Here is an 18,041-nt window from a genome sequence, read left to right on the forward strand (position 1 = left end):
CCAATAATGTTGGCGGATGACCAAATTTCATGACCGGGTCATCCACTGGATGACTTGATTTTTCTTCTTAATTTATACACTGTTTGTTGGCATGCTTGCGGCATAACCATGTAACCACTACTGAACTTGAGGTGAAATGAAGTGTACATGTAGTAGGCTGGGGTTGTATCTTAAATTGTTTTCCCCGACACTAGCCAGTTGGGATCCCAACTTTTGAAAAGTTTCATTTGTTACCTGCCTGGTGGGGTACTTATACTAAAGCCATAATGTACGATTTCCATACAATTTTAATTTTGTTATTCTTAACTGAAAATGCTGAAATAATTTTAGAAATAACTGTCAGGAATGGTTCCTGTTCATTTTAAGCCCGAAATGGCAAGGGTATGTGAAAGAAACCCACTAGCCTTTTTGGCCATTTAATGTATAGTTCTATTTGGGACTTAATGGGAGAATAAAATATTATGTCAAAATTGCTCTATTGACCTGACAAATAAACAACAAATTTGGCAGATTCCATTTACATGTAGGTGTAAGTTGGGACATGTGTAAACATTACAAATATGCAAAAAAAATTTGAAAAAATTATCTAAATATCATATTATAAGATCATATATATATTGACTTAAAGAAAAATGTTACCTTCCTGACAGCAAAGTTACCTATCAATGGTAACAGCTGTTAAAGCCCAAGGAAGAAACTCACACATCACAAATAAGTTGCTTATATGCCCAGTTTTAGCTCTAAAACCCTACTGAAGCAATCTACCTACCAAAATCAGTTCCTTGAATGCCTACTTACTTTTGAAACCTGAGTGGCACATTTTGTTCATGCCAAATAAAAAAATTGAGAAAAGGTACTCTGACTTACAGCCAGTCAGATATAAACATGTTCTATACTCAAACCCTAATGACAATTCAAAGGCACTATTATTATATTCTATTAACATTAAACTGAAAAAATATCCATCTTCTGGCAAATTACACCACATCCAGAACCAGAGGTTTTAACTTCTAAAACATTATGGGTAATGTGATTGTCAATAACAAGCAGCATGTTGCAATTAATTTTTTATAACAATTTATAACAAATAAAACATTAAAATGTCAGTATCAAGGCAACAACCCAGGGGTAGAAATAAGGGATCATTCCCTGATAGCCATGCAGGCTATTCAGCCATATTTTCTGATAGCCCAGAAGGAAAGTCAGTAGTAGCCCAAGAGAAAAGATGCTGTGTCTGCAAAATTAATTGAACCAAGCATTCACTGATTATTCAGTTAGGGCCTAAGTGAGTAACACATAATTTGCGAACACATTCTTTTTGTCTTACTCCATTACTGGTACACACATTGTCATGCATGTGAAATTTAAACATGGCAGTGAGTATCAATAGCCCAATAGGCTACATGCATGGGCTTAAAATCTAATAGCACAACTGAAAATTTAATAGCATTGGCTAATGGGCTATCGCTTATTTCGACCCCTGACAACCTTCAAGACGGTGAAAGCTGTGAATGCACAGCTTGTACAATGTATATAGTACAGTAAGTACATGTACATGAAACTGTGAACAAGTTCAATAACAATACTTATGCAGTATGCACCCGCATACTTTTCTAACAGCTGCTCTGGTTGGCTATGTGGTTCTAAGAGTGTATCAAATTAAGTTAAATAACAAAACCTTTAGAATTCATTGGTGTCAATTATTTTGGTTTGGCAAACAAAAATTAAATGAAGATGTAACTAGCTGTTCACACCATCAGCAAATTTTAAAATTTAGGTTCCAAATCATCACTGAGAAGCTCTGCCATTCCTTTCTTTGAGTTTGATGATTTTTCTTGCATTAAAAAATACACTAACATACACAAGTTTTTCGAGTACTTTGATCAAATATTAAACTTTTAAAATTGCCATCTCAATTCACTCCTGTTAATTGAAGGCTATGAAAAAGATGATGGTATTTGTTGAAAGTTTCACGCTTTTCATCATTTGCTCTGTGGGAACAAACCAATACATAGTTTAAACCCATTTTGTTAGGGAAGAAGGGAGGGTTATTTAAAAATATACATTACATTCTTGCATATTCTTAACTTTTTTTAACCACTTCCATTTTTCCTAACATAGGAAAAGGATATTTGGCAGCTTTATTACGCAACTAGTTACATGTTTATACAGTGTTCATATGGCTTCATCAACCTTCTGTTTGATCTCTGACATATTTCCCAATTTATTAACTATTAACTTATTTACAAGATCTGTCCCAATATGACACTTAAGTTTAGAGAATAAAGGTATTGTTTTTAGCTGCTGCTGTGCATCTATCGTCTCATATATAACACAGGCAAACATCATTAAGAAGAACATCAAGGCTCATGGGGCGGTACTTGATTTCCTGCGTATTGCTCACAGGCTTAGTGTCGCCTATGTTGTATGAGACGGTGCATGCATCATGCAAGGCAGCGGCTAAAACAATACATTTATTCTCATTCTTAAACGCTTCAATTCAAATAAAAATTAAATCATACATTTTACAAGGAATTACCTAGAGCTTAGAATCGACCAGTCCAGTTGTTAAAAAAAATCTCTGATTGGTTCAAATTGTGTCATATAACACGCCTAAGAACCAATAAGATTGCAGAAACTTTCTCAAGTGTTAAAGAATAATAGATTATTTAGTGTTGCAGCTGCAGTCAAAGCAGTAGGACTGAGTTGTATTGTTCTAGTATCATCATCCTGGTCTTGTTGTCCTGGTGTTATATAGGAATTTCAACACTATCATATGACTGAGCATTACTACTCTGGTGGTCACCTTGATCACCAGGAATCACCCTAGGTATACGAATATCTCCCACTTGTTGACGGTGATGACTGCAAAGATGATGACCTGTCATCGTTGGCAATGTGATTACACCTACCTCCTCTTCCCTGCTAACCATCGGCACATGTGTCTCAATAATGCCAAATGCTGCTTCTCGACTTGTTCCAGAAGTAGTACCTTGGACAGGTGGCAATGATGTAGTGTGCATTAGTAAATTTGAGTTCCTCATGTCCCTCATTGAGTCTGTCATACTCCTGGAAGCACTGTGTGAGATACCCTGCCAAGAAGCAGTGTCTGTGGGCAACCGGTGGTGCACTTTTTCTTCCCTGCCCTTTTCTACCATTCTATCCTGATGATGGAATGGGCTGACAGTCTCTTGATATGAAGTTGGTGGGTTGCTAGGGCTTTTATCCCTTGCATCAGTTGTTGCATTTTCATCCTGCAATGTCATTGGGATGCCACTTGCTGCTGCAGCGATGGATAGTATAGCATTCTGTTCTTCCTGTCTGTAGTTGTCAGTCCCAACCACTTCATGTTGTTGCTGCTCACTGGTATCTTGTTCTGCCTGAGAAGACCTCTCAAGCTCTTTAGTATGAGAAACAGCTGTTTCCATTCTTTCTGCACGTGGTATAAAAGCTTCCTGTACATCATGTTTCGGGATATTTTCAGGAACTTGTCCAGGAACTGATGTTTTAGTTGGTGATAATTTGCCTCTGCCGATTGGTTTCTGAGGGATAGAGAAATCATCAAATTCTTGAACGGATTGACATACTAATCCAATTTCGATGTTATGTTCGGATTTCATGTGTGTTCTCAGGCTGCCATTGTGAGCGAATGACTTGCCACACTTTGAACACACAAAGGGCCTCTCTCCTGTGTGACTGCGTAGATGACTCTTCATATTGAAGTTATTAGTGAAACCCTTGCCACAGAACTTGCATGTAATCGGTTTCTTGTCACTATGAATGAATAAATGCCGTGTCAAATGTGCCTTTTGCTTGAAGCCCTTCCCGCAGACATCGCAGGTATGAGGGCGCTCCTTAGAATGCAGTCTCCTGTGTTCTGTCAGAGCAGATATCAAGATGAAACCCTTTCCACATTTGTCGCACACATGGCTCTTTTCTCCCGTCTCCATGGCTTGGTGAAATTTGAGATGACGACGCCAGCCACTGAAGCTCTTGAAAACTTTTCCGCAGAGATCGCACATTTGTTTGAAGTGCTTCATTTGATGGACACCGTAATTGGAGGTGAGTTCATTGCAGTCTGGGCAAGTGATATAGATGGTTGCAATCTCTGGAATGGCCTCAACACTTAGGTGGGATAGCTGCTGTACAGTATTACCGACAGCAACACTTTGTGAATGCACCTTGAAATGCTCTTTGAAAGCTTCAAGACTTGTTTGTCTATCTTTACATCTCTTACATTCAAATATTTTGGGCAGATTAGGTGTGTTCAGAAACTCCAACACTTTCTTTGGTCTGCCAGACCTCCTGCAAAGATAACAAAGTAGGAGATGATTAGGAAGTGGTTCAATAGGATTACAGCTACTTGCAAAGATCTTTCGTATTGTCCGATTTGGCGCAGTTTATGGCGTGGATATGAAATGTTCTGATTGGCTAACTGCATCATGTCATCATCACACCAGCACCTTATTCGCTGATCAATCTGCGTATCATCACGTGACACAGGCGTAATTCAAGGCGAACATACAAGGTCGGAGAAAAACTGAAGGATCTTTGCAAAAGGCTGTAATTACGTAAGTTGTTAGTGGGACACAAGAGTGTGTCCCGAAAGTCTCTTTCCCATTTTAAAACTGCATCTCTTTGGTAAGAAAATAGTACAACTTACACTATTGGTTAAAGTTATATTCATGGAAACTGCATTGCAACTATTTAGATGTTTATATGTGCTGGGTCAGAATACACGTATGAATAAAAATACATATTCATTTGACTTGACATTTTTAAGCAAAAGATGCTAATCAATGGTGACTAGGGGTGTATATTAACAATTATTTGTCTACCCGTTTAAACGGACCACAATCCGGTTGGTTAACCATGTAAACGTATGTTAAAAAATTATTTTTTTATTTTTTTATTTAAGTTATCGGTTTTGGAGTGTCCCTGGACCTAGAGCTAAATGCTAGGATCATTCATGGTTAACATTAAAAAAAAGAAGAAAAATAGGCTTAAGTGTTATTGCAATAAGTTATTATTATTATAACAAATTGTTACTGCTCTTTATTGGGGGGGTGAAAACTATTGCCCCTTGGTGATCTCAAGAGTGTAAGCTTTATTTTCCCCTGAGATTGGATTGGGATTGGGATTCCACACATCATCAGCAGTCAATGTTTGCATACTAGCACAATGTGACTTACCTGTACCCTTTTGATAATGTGCGTTTCTTTTTCTTCTTCTTCTTTGGACCTGCTGCTGCTGATTTCCGTTTTATAGCCATCCTTGTACTTTTCTTTGTCCTTGTTTTCATGGCAGTTCTTTGAGACTGTGGATTCTGTAAATGAATAATTTATACAGATAATCAATATGGTTCAATTAAGAACATTTTGCAAATGACATGAGTGTAAACTAGTAATCAATATTCCTTTTCAACAATTGGCATACTGCATGTATCCAGCGGTTATGTTTTAAAGGCATATCTAGACATCAACAGCATGAAACTAGTATCTTGCAGAGACTGCAGACAGTTTTCCACTATTAACCTCCTTGCTGAAGCTGGAGAGGTCTAAAGATAGTGTCAGTGATTGCTTGCTCCTTCACATTTGGAAATGCTGATAATTCAGGCCAAAGGAAGCAATTGAATATTTCTTTATCATCATTTGTACCTTTCTGAAAAATTATGCGTACAATTAACAAAATCTTAACATCTGTAGCACACTGTTTTCATATGTATTTTGCTCCTTTTTTAAATATCAATATCACAGCAAGTAAAAATAAATAAGTTACATAGTGTATAATATATCTAACACAGGCTGGGAAATAAGTGGGGGCCAGGGGCAGTTTAGCCCCTGGTTAAAAAAACAGCCCCTGGTTCCCTGTAAAACCCTGTGAACCAGGGGCTACTTTTTTATAAAGTAGCCCCTGGTTCGGCGCTTCTTATTTCCCAGTCTGATCTAACATGAAGAGCATTTAAGGGTGAGTGGTCAGCCACTTTGGTGGGGTCTTAAATACCCATGAAGTCCCTCTCCCATAAAAAGCAGGTTTCATTTGATAAAGCATAGGATTGAGCCATGTTTCATCTGGCAAAACGCATTGATATTTTATAAATTCAAAATAATTTTTATGAAAGTCAGGAAAAAAAATCTAGTTTGCATCCGACAAGCATGTCAATCAAACAAAGGAAAATACTGCCCTGGTTACGCGATGCTAACCAATCACAGGCCGTGTGGACAAGGTCTTAGCCAGCCATGCGTCCACCCGTCTTTAACACGGGCTAATCTAATTTAAAACGGGTGGATTTAATGGATTTTACAGATGTGATAGCTCTAAAACAGATGATTTTAAGGTTATATGAACTTGAGACTAATTCAGAGTGACATGTACAGGCCAAATCAGGACAAATTTGACCCCAGTGACCCTTCCATGGGTATAGACAAGTTGTTTTATATTTGAGGGTCAAATTTTGGTATCTGCTTGGACGGGTGGTTTCTGATTTCTGGCTAAGACTCTGCGTGTGGAGTTTAGTTGACATGATCTTCAGATGTGAATTAGTTGTTTTATTTATTTCTGATTTTCGTTATTGCTGTATATTTGTCTCCTGTTAAAATGGAACTGAGCACAACTGATGCTCAAATTCTTTGATTGCATCCATAATTTAATCAACAAACCTGTGTCAATGGTTGTAGTTTCGCAATGTCTTCAACGCATTCACCATTGTTTTCTCCTTTTAAAGCTTCTGCACTGTCATCACCAGTTGTAATTCCTTCTGGTACATAATCTTCATCATCGTCATCATCATCCATGCCCAGGTAGTCATCATCATCATCATCATCATCACTGTCCTGTAGTTCCTCTTTGATTTGGATAGCACCTCCATCTCCATCTGGCCACTCTGTTAACAATCTCTTTTTCATCGGTTGTCTTGCTTTCCAATTCATGGCAGATATAATTTCTTCTAGTAGATTCCATCCGTCATCAGAGACTACAGAAGGGATACGAGTCTTCTGTATGTCTATGCTCCATTTGAGGCAGCCACTCACGATGATATCATAGCTGTGTAGAAACAAAAGAACATACACCTTGACATGGAATAAATTACGTAAGATCCAAACTTACAGAAAGAGCAGTATGCAGAACACCCAAAGCCACATAATCATGATACTCAGGGGTCCCATTCTTGCATGTCTGTGCGTCCTGTTTATGTTTTGGACAGTTTGGACCCCTTAAAGGCCCGGTCAACTGGCAGGTTTGTGCAGGAACTAAATACCAACAATTACTAAATGTTTATACTAGGATTTGGGCAGGTAACCTTGTCCTTACATGTACATATCACAATGTTCTTTTAGATGTTCAGGAGTCAGGACCTTGGTGAGTTGGACACTTTTATTATCATGGATTATGTTATGCCATAAAATGCTGAACTTGTGTAACATTTTATGAATAAATCCAGATGTGCTGTTAACCCTTTAAATTACAAGAAGTGACCAACGGGTCTGATCAAAACTGCATGGACCTATTACATTTTACGATGCACAGAAGCTTAAATTATGTAAATCCTATGCCAAGTTGCTAATAACAATTTTTAGTCATTTTGATACAAAAAAAAACCCACAATTATGACACAGAAATCCCAGAAATGTTTTAAATAGAGCGTTCCAAAATTATCAGTCCCTGTAAAATTCTCAATGGACCCCTTAATATAAATATAGGTTTTGCTGGGCTTAAAGGGTCTGGAAAAAAATCAAATGGACCCTTTAAATATTTGAGTTCACGCTATCCATGCACATAGTGTGCATTCCTACGTAGCTATCCCAATCTTGTGTACCTTAGGATAGCCAAACGGCATACTTATGAAAAGCTTTTATCTAAGGATTCTATAGACGAATCCAAGGAGCCAAGTCATGGTCAGGATTTGGTCGGACATCTTTGGGTAGCCGCTAGCACCAACCTGGTGTTTTGAGCGTCCAATTGTGCAAAGAAAAGCCGCCTAACACCTAGAGAAGATGCAAGGACGAGGAGGGTTAATAGAATAATAGCTAATAATATATATAATGGAGATAATTCGCAAGAGGTAATCTCGTCGCATCTATTCATATACATAGTCCTTTTGTTCGCAAGTACATCAATGCATAGATACGGGCGTGTAGTTAATCCGATTATTATGTCACTTCAACAGCGAATAGACCATGCTGTGTGTTTTTTCGAAGGGAACTGTATTGTGTTATTCTTTTGTCTACCTGTGTTTTCGCGGAAGGTGTAAAACAGGTGATGGAATGCAGTTTAAACTTTCCGCCAAGGCGAATCATTTCACATTTTGAGTGCATTGTAGCCGACGGCTACCCAACTAAAGGCTGCTAGTCAGGTGTAGGAATGCGTGTATTTGGATTAGTCTATAAATGCAGTTAAAATCATTGTAGAAAGAATGTATGAGTAAACATAAAAATTATTAACCTTCAAAAGATAAACAAGTATGATTTTTATATCATGGTCATAGGTCAGTTGGGTATCAGGTTCCAAAGATATACAAATGTATAATTTTGGTATCATGCTGGAATAACACAGCAGGATTAGCTTTTTCTATCCAAATATGGACTTCTAATTACTAATTACCGTATTTCGTCAAATAAACGCCCCCGGGGGCATTACATTTTCCCAAGGGGGGGCGTTTATTAGAGGTCATTTTGTAGCACGACAATTCCCGTTAAAATCATTAGGTAAGCTTAAAAGTCACGCTAAAATGACGAACTATGAACTTTTGACACTGACTTTTGGTTCACTTCCGGGTTTCAGATGCAGATTTTCGCCATTTATTGCTGCTATTATCAACCATGTGAGCAACTTGGTAAGTTTACTACACAAGATAGCATGGAAATATCGGAATTTTTGAAACATCTTGGTTGAAAAAAGTGGTGGGGGCTATTTGACGAAATACGGTATGTAACATAGATCTGCAATCTCAACAGTTCCCAGTGAATATATAGTCACTACATTTTTTATACTCAGTATCTACAAATATTAATGCATTTTTTAAAGTTTTTGTTTTGTGGCAACACCAAATACACTCCCTGAATCCACTGCCTCTGCTGTATAGGTTTCCAAACTTTATACTTTTCCTAAGCTGTAATGAACGTTTCGACAGTATTTTTTGTGGGACATGAGAGCACATCACACATATCGAATTGCATTCTGAATACGAAGAATGTCTTTCTGATATCAAATAATTTTCATTTTTTTAAATTCACAAAATAATACAAATTTTATGACAAATTATTAAAATATGATATTTTTCAGTCCTCGAAGTAAATTTTATAAATCTAATGATATATAGTGTATGTAGTTGGGAGGAAAAGCCGACGATCAATTGAAAATTTTTACCTTTCATATTGAAGATATGGATTTTTTTCCCAAAAAGACCTAATTTTTTTGTGTGTTTTGGGGAAAAAAATCCATATCTTCAATCTGAAAAGGTTAAAATTTTCATGTATAAAGTTTACCTTGAGTACTGTTAAATATCAAAAATATCAATTTTTAATCATTTGCCATAAAATGTGTATTACATTTTGAATTTCAAGAAATCAAAATTATTTGATATCAGAAGGACATTCTTCGTATTCAGAATGCAATTCGATAGGTCTGATGTGCTTTAATGTCCCACAATAAATACTATCAAATGTTCATACCCTACCCCTTAACCACTGAACTATTCCAGTTAAAATCAATACACACCCTATGGAAGATATGACAATAACCTTCCACACAGGTAGTGTGATTTTCAAATGGGATTATTTGAATGGGTGACTCCATTTGAAATCTACACCCCCTGTGTGGGCGATAAAGGTCATTTCTTCCATAGGGGGTGTATGGATATTAACTGCAATTGTAAGTATTACTTACCAATCTAACAGTAACTTGGCCACGTCTGTATCACTGGTGAATTTCCAAGCCATCTTCACAACTTTCCATCGGACTTCCTGGCTACTGATATTCATGCCGGATGTAGCATCTTTAACCACCTTAGTAGGAGGAATGGTATTGGTTGATTTAGGCGGCCTACCCGGTGTCTTCCTTGTTGGGGTAGGCTTTTTCCCCCCTCTGGGATGTTTAAGCCTTGGCATGGTCAACTGAATTCCCAATTTCAGGCTCTCAACTGAAGATATTACTTACACTGTTTAAACAGAAAAAAAAGAAGGAATATGATGTTATCATTATAATGTGCATTATAAACTGTTTTAAATAAAGAAAGTCCTGTGTTTTTCTCAGAAACATAATTTGCATTTGTCCTGCACGTACGCCACAATGTGTTGCAACTGACGAAAATATGTCCGAGTTTTGAACACCCTGTATCTCAGTAGGCAACATGGCTCATGGAAGCGGGGGGCAGAGGGGGCTTTTGAGCCCCCACTTTTTAGCAAAGAGAAGAAGAAAAAGGGAGGAAAAAGAAGAGGAAAGGAGAGGAGAGAAGAGAAGAGAAAAGGGGAAAAAGGAGAAAAAGAGGAAAAAAGGAAAAGAGAAAAGGGAGAAGAGGAGAGAAAAAGTTAAATTGCATGTAATTGAGTAGGCCTATGCCTAAAAACCCCCACACAGTGTTCGAAATAAGCACTTATCCTCTTGTCCTCTTGTCCAAAAATCACCGGGGATAACCATATTGAGCTATGTACTTATCCCCTGGATAATCACTAAATATTACCTCTAAAATCATGACACATTTTGGGGACAACCAAAATGTTTTGAGGACAAGCAGAATTTATGCTTTAGTTGTCCTCGGGACAACCTCCATATTTTCCTTATTTCGGACACTGCCCCCACAGTTGGGTCGATCGGAAGTAGGTCCTATAATAATATAGGGGCCTATAGTCCTGCGATTATAGGCATTACCTGAAGGCGGGTCCTCTTCCTAAAGCATATGAATATTACTGTGGGCCCGCCGATATGCAGGGCCCGTCGTTATATTTTGTCACCTACGTCAGTATTAAGCCAACTTCAGCATCGATCCATTTTACATTTTAGTATAACTATTTTCGCCCCCCCCTTTCAAAAACCTTCTGCGGGCCCTGGGCAACAAGTTTGCGTTTTGAAATCTTACATTGTTATTAGTTACATCTACGTGTAAAAAGGTTTTAGCAGAACACAGTTTTTACATTAGTAACTTTAAGAGAGGAACACAATTTTATACTTTTTGAACCAAAATATAACTTTTCCACTGTAAATGATATTTGTAGCACCCTGTTTATCAACTTATCAACAAGGTTGCAAATTTGTCTTTCTTCTCACTGTCAGCATTATGATGATATAAAATGTGTAGGTTTTGACTAACCTGAGATGACTTACAATCATTTTCGTGTGAAAGCATGTTTATTTTTCTAATTTTGAGCATGTAACATGTTTTGCCCCCAATTCATGGCGCATGACCCAATCAAAGTGAAAAGTCTGGAAAAATCCAGTTGTTGTCACAGGGCTATTCTTTGTCCAATTGCATCAAGTTTGGGCTCATTATACAGCCTGATTATTCTAATTTTCAAATATGTTTCTCAATTTGGAATGCCAATTTGTTAAAGTGAAAAATACCAAAATGTTAACGAAGATAAACCTGGTGGATAAACGGTGGAGGAGTATGTGCATTCTATATGGAGACATGGCATCTTTTTGAATTTTAAATTATATCATTGTCAAATTGTATGCTATACTTGCAAATCATACCTCAAGGCTCAAATGAAAGCTTGATCATTCATTATTCAGCTATTAAGGGGGTACTACACCCCTGGCCAATTTTGTGCCTATTTTTGAACTTTTCTCAAAAATTATAGCGCATAGGTGACAAATAAGATATGCATATTATAGGGGCAAGGACTACAACTACTGCATTGAAAATTCAGCAACTCAAGGCAAGTAGTTATTGATTTATTGATCAAATATTGGTTTTCCCTCATTTTTGACTGTAACTCCACAACTGTTGTCTGTGCTGAAATAATATTTCCAGTACAGAAATTGTAGTCCTTGCCCCTATAATATACATGTGTACATATCTTACTTGTTACCAATGCGCTATAATTTTTGAGAAAAATGCAAAAATAGGCACAAAATTGGGCAGGGGTGTAGTACCCCCTTAATTTGATCTACCCGGTAATCGTGTTTACAAGTACCGGTATTCACTGAGAACCGCAAGTCACAAGAACCTCAATTTTTCCTATTCACTTACACACAAATGTCAAGATTTTCAGTCACAACATGCGTTTTGGCTTTCAATTGTTGTATCCAGGCATTGAGTTTTAAGGCGTGCGAGTGCGATTCGCACGCGCCGCACGCCTGAAAATGCGCCGAGGGTGCGATTTTCGCACGCCTAAAAAAAAAAAAAAAAAATTTTTTTTTTTTTTTTTTTTTTTTTTTAAGTTTTCTTTTTGGATTTAGAATGTCCCTGGAACTTAAGAATGTCCCTGAAAAATTTTTAGAAATAAAAAAAAAAAAATTACAAAAGATTTTAAAATTATTAATTCATGTTCAAAATAGGCAAATTTATAATTGATGTTCACATTGCAACCTATTTATGATGTAAAGAAGCATACAAAACAAATGCATTTGAAAATCATTCATAGATTATTATGTGAACATAAGTTACTTAATTTGCCTATTTTAAACAAGAATTTATAATTTTTAAAATCTTTTGTTTTTTGTATTTTTATTAAATTAATTACAAATGACACTAGCAATTAGTCCAAGGTCCAGGGACATTCTAAATCCAGGGGGAATATAAAAATGTAAATAAACAAAATTAAAAAAATTACGGTAGATTGTGATATGAACACAATACAACTTTGCCCTTTGTGCATACCAACTTGTAAAATAATTTTTTCTTGTTATTGTATTTTTTCAATTAACCACGAATGATACAAGCAAAGTTATCACCAAAGCAAATTTACAGCTAAAAGACATCTTTGCAGAATGCACCGTTCATTACCCCAGAGCTTAACCGTGGCCAATTAAAAAAGTACATGTAGTCACAATATTGCTAAGTTTTAACTGAAAATGAAATCATAGTCATACACCAGTTTTGAAAAAAGCACACCTTGATTTATTTAGGTGTGCGATTTGCAGCACACCTAAGAGCACACCTCGGGTTATCCAGGCGTGCGATTTACAGCACACCTGTCACTTTGCAAAACTCAATGCCTGTGTATCTTGAGAATTATACACCCTAAGATAGGAAATGTATACATTTTTGGAAAGCTTTTTACCCCAGGAATCCAAATATGCAGTTAAAATAAATGTAGGATACACTCTAAAGAAAATATTTTCAAAAATGTAATCAACATTTTGTGTGTGAAGTTACGTATATTTTCACACCCTGTAACCACTAGAGGGATTGTGATAGCAGTTCCACATAGAAAAATCATGAGACTATGATACTGTTTTGTTTTTTAAAAATTTTAATTGATCAATGTATTACATGTAAATGTTGGCTGAATATTTTTGATGAAAGTCAATCTTTGACAAAACATGCAAAGCCAAAACGGTTTTCAGTTTTGACTTTCTTTGCTCAAAGCAGGCTGTAATTACTTGATGTGATATATAAAATGATGCAGTTTGATGGCAAATTTGAATTCACCTTTCATACCTAGATAATACTCATACAAGATGATGATACATACATGACGAGGCCAATAAAATTTAAAAGAACTTCAAGAAGAACGATCTCCACAATCACATGATCTGGATCATCTTCCAACAAGACTGCATCAACCAGCCTTCCAAGACCACATTTAAACAGAGCTTTACCCCCTTTTTGTGACCACCCACCTCCTGTTATTATAGTAGGAATTCCAATTGAATGAACGCAGCTTTCAATAGCTGTACATGTACTCGTCTATCGATCTAACCGCGATCGTATATCACATATTTCAAACTACAGCGCGAACGCACGAGCTTGGATACAATGCTAACCAATCACGAGTGTGTTGGCATGGCTGGAATCACTTTCGCGTTACTCATGCACAGTCGCACACGCTAGCGTACATAGCGCAGTGTACGCAAAAAATCATCACGGTATTCTGCGTTCATACATACCGGTACACGCTATGTACAACGGCGCGCGCGATTGGTCGATAGCCGGGCATAAACAGCGTTTATGCCTGGTGTCCCGGATGTGCGATCGCCGGGTAGGAAAAATGAAGGAAAATCATGACTTTTAATAATGTTACTTGTAATTTTTTGTTATTATTTTGATGAAATAAGAATTACAAAATGTTCTTGTAATGTACAGAATGGGGTTCATTCATATATTTTCATGACTGAACCGTTTAGTCATGAAAATATATGAATGAACCTCTAATTCATTCAATTGGAATTCCCACCTTAAAAATACCTCTGCGCTATGGAGGACAATTCGACAACCCACCAAGTACCAAGATTTATGAATACGTACGTGCATGCGCCAGTGCAGTGCATGAGTGCGTGGCACTGGCAACAAGTTGAATTAGACGCCGCGATGGATGCTTGTTATTTACCTCAAAAGCAGGTCTCAGGATTAAAACAATGCTACAAATAAATTCTCCAGAAATATTAGAAAGCAAAGACAGTATGCAATTGTGAAAACAATGCGATAATCGACTCAAAAATGTGCGAAAAATATGACCAAAAAGTCTCTCCTAGTTTTGGAAGCCATCTTTCCAAAGGTCATGACCTCAGCCTGAAAAGCCCGTCGTAAAAACCCAGGGCGCACACCACCAAATCACTATTAGTCCGGCTGCTGACATTTGCATTGTTTTGGGGTCCATAGTTTTGTTTTTGATGGATGTTGCTTCTCTAGACATCCAACCTCAAAAATAAGTTTACTGGACCTTTATCAGCATTGAGCATTTTGAGATATGGCGGGTCAAAGTCCATACAGAGGTCAAAATTCAAACTGCTCAAAAGCAGCTCAATGCTGTTGAAAAGTTCTCCAAATTTAAAGGAGGGTTTCGTGATCCTAGCATCCTCTTTAAATCATGACATTAATCAGTAGATATCCACGAAAAAAGCTTATTCCCAAAATTTCAGTCGATCTGGTAGGCCCCCTATACCAGAACGAAATTCAAATTTCACGACATTTTTGCTAAACGAATTAGGCCTAATCTGCAAATTTTTGTTTTCCAGTGGTATAGGCTAAAAACTGTTTCTTGGCTACAGAACTTTTTTTTGTTCTACAAAGAACCCAATTGAAACCCAATGGGCTTCTTTGTAGAACCAAAAAAAGTTCTGTAGCCAAGAAAAAGGTTCTTTGTAGAACCTTAAGCTTGAAGAACCTTTAAGGAATCTTAAAGAAAGAACCCTCAAAAGGTTCTAAGTAGAACAGAGAAAATGTTCTTTATCCAAGAAAATGATGTTTTAGTACCAAAAAGGGTTAACACTACGTTTTACTTTTCTTAACTTTGTGATGAGTCCCTGAATGAATGAATTAGAATGTCCCCAGGCCTATTTAAATCTTTAAGGTTTTTATAGAACTTTTTAAGGTTCTTTTTAGAACCTTATTACTGCTTAGGGTTCTGCATACAGGACAAAAAAAAGGTTCTAAGTTGAACCTTTTTTTCTGAGAGTGTGCTTGTTGTTGATTATAAAGTTTTGTTGCACTCAATGTTCTGGACGACTGATGTATATCCTGAAGCTTCCTGATTCAATCTTGTACAGGGAAGATGGCTGTTGACATGCGTATTATATATCCTTTGCGTACAATCCTTGCACAGGTGATAACTTAACGGTGCTCCTTTCACCAATCACTCGCTTTTTTCATGAAACAGGCACTTATCCACTCTGTTTCCACTTACACCATGTTTTGGACCAAAAAATATACAATTTTGCACGCTTCGCGCGAACTGGCTCCTTACATAGCAAAATTCACCTTCATTTTGGGCTAAAAATTGTCTGAAATTAAAAAAATTTCGCTCGCGTTTCACGCGAAAATGTCTAGTAAAATAATTGGAACAAAATATGCTCGTCTCCGTCACTGTCATGACTGTCGATCTTATAGAATGCCCCCTATTTGTAAATCAAAACTTGACTACGGCATATGCCTTCGGTGAGATTGGGGCCTCCAAATATTGGCATTGCCCAAGGCCCCTAAAAAATTGAAGGTAAATCCGACACTGCATGGGGCAGGGTGGCAAGTCAGCCCGGGGGGGGGGGGCACTTTCGCAGTAAGGGGCATTCGGTGAGAACAAAATGTTAAAAATATGGGGTAATTGGGTGAGAGCATGACTTTTGGCATTCGGTGAGAGCAAAATGTGAAAAATATGGGGTCAATGGGTGAGAACATGACCTTTTTTTAAATGGAACCTTTGAGTGAGAGCCGAAACAGCGCCACAGAAACCTCGAACATTGAATTTCTAGTTCTAAATGGCTTCAAATTTCTTTATTTTTTTTTTTCAAAATAAGTAACAAAATCTGTGATAAATGTAAGTTGCTGTTCAAAATAAGTGTCTTTGGGTGACAGATCAAATGGAAAAAATAGGGGGTCTTCGGGTGACAGAGCATGCGTTCGTAAAAAAAACCATGGGGTCTTTGGGTGAAAAGGTGCTTGGATAGGTAATTTTCAACAGATATTCCACATTCGCCTTGCTATAACATTGAATTGCGTTATCTGTCCATCACGCCGCGCCCTCGGCCTCAACGGTTCCTGTTGCCTATAAAAGGAAGCAGTCAGATGCGATGAGTTATCAGTCTTATCAATTTGTAAGCGCTCTTTTTTAAAAGTCATAATTCATTAAATTTACAGGCGAAAATAGTAACTTTTTGCACAAGATTCGCAATTTAAAGAGAATTGACCTTTGCTCATTCTAGTGGCTCTAGTATATGGACAATATAAGTGTGCTTTTTCATTTAATGACATAAAATTTGAAAAATATTGTAAGGAACACTTGAGGTTTTGACTTTTAAGACCTACATTTTGGTCCAAAAATGTGCTTAGATAGGTAGTTTTCAACAGATTTTCCACATGGGCCTTGCTATAACATTGAATTGTGTTATCTGTTGACCTAGTGACTAAAAGTGTTTTTAGGGGGAAGTGTTAGCTTTCGTTTAATATAAAAAAAATCTGATTGCATGAAGGGAACACTTGAGGTTTCTACAAAATACCAATCAAAGAGGCCCATTTCTTAGCTAGAAGCTTCACAGCTCCTACATGGCTATGCACTCAACCGTGTAGTGTAATCAAAGACTGTGGTGGAGATATTCGCTGCTTGTTGTTCTCTGCTTGGAAGCTCCTGGGACGAAAATGTGGGCTCAGGTGTATTGAGGTGGAAACTGTGCGCATGATGGTTTATAAGAGATTCGTTTTTGTATAGAAACCTTTCCAAAATTATGCTGATGAAACCACTAGTGTAGTGGTGAAACGTCACTAAAAATGTGAGTAGTCAGCATAATATTTCATTGGAATTGTTCACAACTAACCATGTTAACAGCATGTTGTATTGAAGAAGACATGATAGGACTCGGTGACCATTAAATTTGCAATCGTGTCGCCCTCTATAGTGACCAGATCAGATATTAGTCTTTGTTAAATCCGCCTGGTTCTCCTTCGAGACGAATGAGCACAATCCAATTTGGAACTGAGACTACCAATATTTAACGCCGTTTTGAACGTCGTTTAAATGCACGGTCCACGCACCACGTTTGTAACATCCCAATCTCTAGCTCCAATGTTGTTAAAAAGGGTTAGATAGGTAGTTTTCAACAGATTTTCCACATTTTCCGCCTTGCTATAACATTGAATTGTGTTATCTGTTGACCTAGTGACTAAAAGTGTTTTTAGGGGGAAGTGTTAGCTTTCGTTTGATATAAAAAAAATTCTGATTGGATGAAGGGAACACTTGAGGTTTCGACAAAAACCAATCAAAGAGGCCCATTTCTTAGCTAGAAGCTTCACAGCTCCTACATTGCTATGCACTCAACCGTGTAGTGTAATCAAAGACTGTGGTGGAGACATCGCTGCTTGTTGTTCTCTGCTTGGAAGTTCCTGGGACGAAAATGTGTGCTCAGGTGTATTGAGGTGGAAACTGTGCGCATGATGGTTTATAAGAGATTCG

The 18,041-nt window shown here is 37.4% G+C and overlaps 1 protein-coding gene across 1 annotated transcript; it reads right to left on the reverse strand.

Annotated features, from left to right (window-relative positions):
• Window positions 1-434: 434 nt before the first annotated feature.
• On the reverse strand, window positions 435-14,646 carry LOC140154846 (uncharacterized). The gene is made up of 5 exons (XM_072177489.1): window positions 14,490-14,646; window positions 9,886-10,156; window positions 6,660-7,044; window positions 5,193-5,326; window positions 435-4,305 (listed from the first exon to the last, which is right to left on the reverse strand). Exons 2-5 carry the CDS (start codon window positions 10,104-10,106, stop codon window positions 2,751-2,753), a joined length of 2,295 nt encoding a protein of 764 aa, XP_072033590.1. The 5' UTR covers window positions 10,107-10,156; window positions 14,490-14,646; the 3' UTR covers window positions 435-2,750.
• Between the last annotated feature and the right edge of the window lie 3,395 nt (window positions 14,647-18,041).

The sequence above is a fragment of the Amphiura filiformis genome, chromosome 6, assembly GCF_039555335.1.
Source record: "Amphiura filiformis chromosome 6, Afil_fr2py, whole genome shotgun sequence".
NCBI classification, from domain to species: domain Eukaryota; kingdom Metazoa; phylum Echinodermata; class Ophiuroidea; order Amphilepidida; family Amphiuridae; genus Amphiura; species Amphiura filiformis.

Bases quoted from the DNA above. Each gene is read 5' to 3' on its own strand.
- LOC140154846 (XM_072177489.1), bottom strand. From the start codon at position 10,106: ATGCCAAGGCTTAAACATCCCAGAGGGGGGAAAAAGCCTACCCCAACA. The intron at 5,327-6,659 runs GTTTGTTGATTA...ATTCATTTACAG, and splicing joins AACTACAACCATTGACACAG to AATCCACAGTCTCAAAGAAC. The intron at 4,306-5,192 runs GTAAGTCACATT...TTATCTTTGCAG, and splicing joins ACATTATCAAAAGGGTACAG to GAGGTCTGGCAGACCAAAGA.